The sequence below is a fragment of the Linepithema humile genome, chromosome 7, assembly GCF_040581485.1.
Source record: "Linepithema humile isolate Giens D197 chromosome 7, Lhum_UNIL_v1.0, whole genome shotgun sequence".
Taxonomy (NCBI): domain Eukaryota; kingdom Metazoa; phylum Arthropoda; class Insecta; order Hymenoptera; family Formicidae; genus Linepithema; species Linepithema humile.
The window spans coordinates 17995256-18000562 of NC_090134.1; the positions used below are offsets into that span (position 1 = coordinate 17995256).

The 5307-nt window shown below is 31.6% G+C and overlaps 1 protein-coding gene across 3 annotated transcripts in view; it reads right to left on the minus strand.

The window, feature by feature from the left end:
• hwt (heavyweight) overlaps window positions 1–5307 on the minus strand; it is a 126504-nt gene that overhangs the window by 53796 nt on the left and 67401 nt on the right. For 2 of the 3 annotated variants that reach the window (XM_012363290.2, XM_012363289.2), the window contains exon 2: window positions 3844–3884. The exons of the other annotated variant lie outside the window; for it this stretch is intronic. In XM_012363290.2, the coding sequence (XP_012218713.1) occupies window positions 3844–3884 (41 nt within the window). The remainder of the gene's footprint in view (window positions 1–3843; window positions 3885–5307) is intronic. 3 annotated transcript variants of the gene reach the window in all.

Sequence of the window (5307 nt, forward strand, 5' to 3'; positions counted from 1 at the left end):
ATGTTATTAGATGTTACAGGGTGCATTGATTCGTGCGATGCGCGCACACAATGGAAAGCTATTTTAATTAAATTCTCATCAAAATAATATGTTACAAAGGCCAAATATTATACGCGCTACATCAATACAAGGTATCGTTATAATAAATATAAATCTCGTCCTTCGATTTGTGTAGCACGCTAGAACGATTTATAAAAATTCAATTAAAATCACGGAATTATGAAAGATACGAACATAAAGTTCCGGAAAGTAGAAATGTGTTCTTTAAGACAGCCATGCTAAGCGATGCAGGACGAGAGAGGCAGATTGAAGAAAGCAACGTCGAATAAAGATAAGGTAAGTCTATGCGCTACCTGTTTCAAAGGACACCTAATTGCATTCAGATAGTAGCCAGACTTCTAAGTAGTAAGTTGCCTGCTGTCTAACGTAATTAAAACTTCCGTCTCGCGACGATCCCGACCGTTTCATTTCGCCCGTAACGGCTATAGTTCATCGACCATTCTCCCCATAATTTTTAAGACAGCTAATTGTAAGTTAAGACCCTGCATTATCTTCGATATAGCAATCTATCAATTCCATATACATTTTAATACTAAAAAGAACCAAGTTATCTAAATGTTATATAAATTCCGTCTCTCACAATAATCGGAAATAAATAATTAAGAATTAAAAAATAATAAGCGTATCATTTTTACGAGTCAATAAATAAATACACTATTAAAAATAACGATGTTATTTAATTATAGAAAAAATCTTTGGTCGAAAAATTGAATGCATACTTTTCCCGAATCGCAGTCGAATCTAATGAGGAAATATACTTTCGCGAGGACGTGACAAAAGGGCGCGTAGTACAGCATCAGCAACGTCAGCAGTGACTCGAGTTCATTCCTCAAATGAGAAACCCCGTCTTTCTCGGCACGTTCGTACGTGTCGTAAGAAAATTCCATCTATACACAAAGAACGCAGGATCCCTACTTTTTCGAACCAGTGACAAACGTTCACACTGACATAAATCTGTATAAATATACTATATTTCGTTCCCGACAAAAGAGCATAAGACTTTACAAAGAACTCTATAACATTGGTATTTCATGTTATTACAAGTAACAAGGTACAAAAGCCCGCAGGAAGTGGTATTGATATTCTTGTCTTAAACAGAATGAGATCGCGCAAGCTCTTATCATTTCCAACTTTTCGAAGAGAACAAAGTCCCGCGAAAAGGCAGTGGAACGAGAAACACGGACGCCCGCGAAAGAAGGGAGATTCGAAGAAAAGGCGCGGGTGCTGGATGTAATGTAAATGGGAGGGTGACGTGTGCGAGGGTCTTTCTTTACCGCCCTCGTATTTTTTTTTTTTTCATATTCCGCGAGCTCGTCCGAATCCTTTGCGTGAATGAAAGTCTTGTCGAAAAAATGAATTCAGTTCAAGAAGACCGTTACTTTCGGACATCGCTGATCCTCTTTCCTTTTTATTCCTGCTACCTTTATTCTCACTTCTCCGAATAGTCATTGTATTTCTTTTTGAACGACGGTTGAGTCGCGCTTCGTCATTATTCTTTGCGTGACAGTGTAATATTCTGGATTATTTATTGAACTTTTGCGTTCCTTCTGAAATTTTCTTTCTTTGAAGAAAAACGATGTTTCTAGTTTCTACCGCACAAATAAGATACGTGACCGGTAAGGAGCAAAAAAAATGTCTTCTAAATTGTCTTCTAAAGTCGCGTAATCGATCATGATATCTGTTAATAACCTATGTCGTGAATAATATTTTTAATTGAGAGAGAAGCTATTTTTTAACTTTAATATAACTTTCCTTTTAATATATATACTTATTCCATCTCTTCCAACAGCAAATCAAAACAAAAAATCATTAATTTTTAAATCAGACGCTATATTAAAGAGAACCAAATAAAACGACATATAAATTAAGTACCAATATCATCCTTCTTTCCATCAAAATGTTAATTTAGTATTGACAAAGACATTTGCGGAACAGAAGTGCGTTTCCATCAGAAACATCCAATTTTTTACCTTTGATAGCTCACTATTCGATTGTGTTATATAGCGTCCATAATACTAATAGAATCTTCGTGTTCTGAGATGTTGTTGGAACGATGGAAAAATGCTGTCCATTACTTTCTACAGCTCTTCAGCATCTCGCATCGATTCATCTTTTAGAGTATCTTGCAAAAAAAACAGCGAACGTAATAAAAACTTCCTGGCCATTATTATGCTCCGATCAAGTGATTGTAAGGGCACTTGGACGCAGGTCCACCTAAAAAGATTTTCTAAGCGAAAGCGCGAAGTGGATTTTCGCACGACACGGTACAAAGTGCGCTCGTCCACGAAACTTCTTTTCTTCAAGTTATTCTTTCCTTCCCGCGAGTACTTTCATCTTTTTCCCTTTTATACGTGAAAGAATTGGATTAGATGTTCAAGAAAAGTTAGTTATAAGACCATTGAAACGAAAACAAAAAAAGAAAACTTGGTAAAACATAATTTCTATCTGTCGGACAATTCGCATGCACTTCTATTTATGCGCTGATACAAAAGATAATAAAAACGATCCTTCAGTCATATTCCATATTTAAACAAAATATCCCAACATTTAAAAATACAACAAGAATTATACAAAATGTCTTAGATCAACCGTATCATCCGTTAATAGCAGATTCTTGAGATTATTTGGAGTTGAAATTTTAGTATAAAGATTTTCGATTCCGAATAACCTTAGAAATTTGCTATTAATAAGCAATATGATTGGTCTGAATATCTTGTATATCTCTTTGTTATCACAGCTATGTACATATTTAAATAATGAATAAATAAAATAAAAAAATAAAACTCACCAACTAAAATATCGCAGTTTGCCTCACATCCATTGCAGGTTCCTTCATAGATTCCTCCACATCAGCTTCATCGAAGAACAACAAATGTCGGAGAAACTTGCACTTATATACACACACACTACTGAACAAAGGTCAATCCGCGCATGGTGCTTACATAAAAAGCACGAATTTGCATAGCAAACTTGCCATGCTGTGATACACAAAACATAAACCCAAAATAAAACGCTTTTTGTGCTACAATTATGAATTATAAATAAAGCAACAGGCTTTTATACTAACAATTACTTTTATAATAAATATACAACACAGAATTGTTTTAATAATCTAGTACTTTTTTAGCAATCATGTGGAAAAAGCTTTTCTCTCAAAGTAAGTTGTATTTTAAAAAAACTTCGAATTTTATAATGTCCGAAAAAACCAAACAAAACATACAAATCAGTGAAATACACATTATAAAATAGGGTCAATTGCATTGCATTAAAATCATGTTGCATTAATAATTATGGCTTCCAATAAATTGCGTACCAAAATCGTATTTTAATAATTTGCTCTTTTGCAAATCATACTAAATAATTAATAAAATTATATTTCTGTACGTTAGTAAAAAATATATTTATGTACATTAAAATTATATTAATTATTATATTTTTTAAATTTACATCTTTAATTTTAATTTTTAAGTTTAATTTAAAAAAAAAAAAAAATTTTATGTTTATATAATCTATTTCTAAAATCATGCAATATTACAATTTAAGAATAAGAAATATTATTAATATCATGCTAAACTTGATATTTAATATAGTTAAAATAGAAAAAATTACTTTGTACTTAACTTATAATAACTTGTAACTTTTATTTATAAAAATGCAAATTGCAGAAAAGCATTTTTACAGCGCAATTCATAGCCATTATTTAATGAACATTGACTGACAGAAAAATAGCCGATGATCAGTATTTCATGTAATTATGCATTTGTGTTAAATAAACTGACTCACCGGTCGTTGTACCCTAGCTAAGTACGCTCTCACAGCTGCACCTGAAGAAATTTATTTATATTATAGTTATTGTAAATTATCACACATTATTTATATTGATAATACTTAATTATTTCCATTTTGATTAAAACATACAACTATGTGCAAAAAAATGCATAAATACTTATTTAAATATTGTATAAATATGCATTTGTATGTATTTTTAAATATTTAATATTAATTTTATAATTGTGTAGGTAATATTACATTACATATATTTTTCAACAGATATTTGTACTCACCAGCTAGGATATTGAAGTAAGTGCTTTATTTGTTCCTACAGATTTTGCCTTCACAACTGCCTTGCATTAACTCCATTAAAATAAATTATATCTGAGAAAATATTAATATATTTTAATTGTTATGAGTTTTATAATAAGTACTAGTTAGTTTAAAGCACAATTATATGAAATAAATGACGTAATTAATTAAAAAATTTTAATAAATATTTAATATAAATGTTTTAATATAAGTTATTAAAAATTATTTTAAAGATTTTATAATAAATATTTAATAAATACAAATTAATTACATATATATTATATATAATTACCACAAAATTGTATATATATTTAAGTAATAAATAAATAATTGTATTTACCAGCTAGGATATTGCTGCTTCATGCATCCACTGCAAATTCTGTCTTTTTCTCCACATAAATTCCATCAAAAATTGAAAAACATCGGAAATCTACATTTATTGTTACCCGACTAGCAAACAAAAATCGATCCGCACACACAACTTCACTTACGCGGAAATCACGAATTTACATTGCGAATTTGTCGCACCGCGATACACGAAACATTTATACCACAACGCGACTACGCACATAATTATCACGATAATTATAACATTACACATTCTGCAATTTATTTAACACTGTACATACGCTCAAAGCAAACGAGACAAACGACGGTTATTTTGGCGATCGGACAAAGGCCGTACAAACGCATACTCAACCAACAGCTACGTTTATTCAGATTTAATTTCAACGCACTGAATTTTCATGTTATATCAAATAAAAAGTCTACTGTGTTTAGAGCTTCTTAAATAAATGTAAAGTTTATTTTGCGTATTTATGAAATCAAAAAATTCGCATACTCACTAAAATCATAACCTCTGAATACACGGCTCGATCGCCAGACGAAAATCACTGTTAGTCGCGTTCATTCGTGATAAATAATACGTTCCGACAATCTTTAATCATTTTAATCGGCACTCCCGACAAAAATTTGCAATTGTTATGCATTTTTACTACGAGATTGCTACGGATAAAATACGCGATTCAACAACTTACATTTTGTCCATTTTCTAGAGCGTCGAGTTTTGCACTATGAAGTTGAACCGGACGCGACATAGAACGCTGGTAAAATAGAACGCGCAGTGGCCGGTAAAGCGGCCGGTAAGATAACACGGTTTACCTA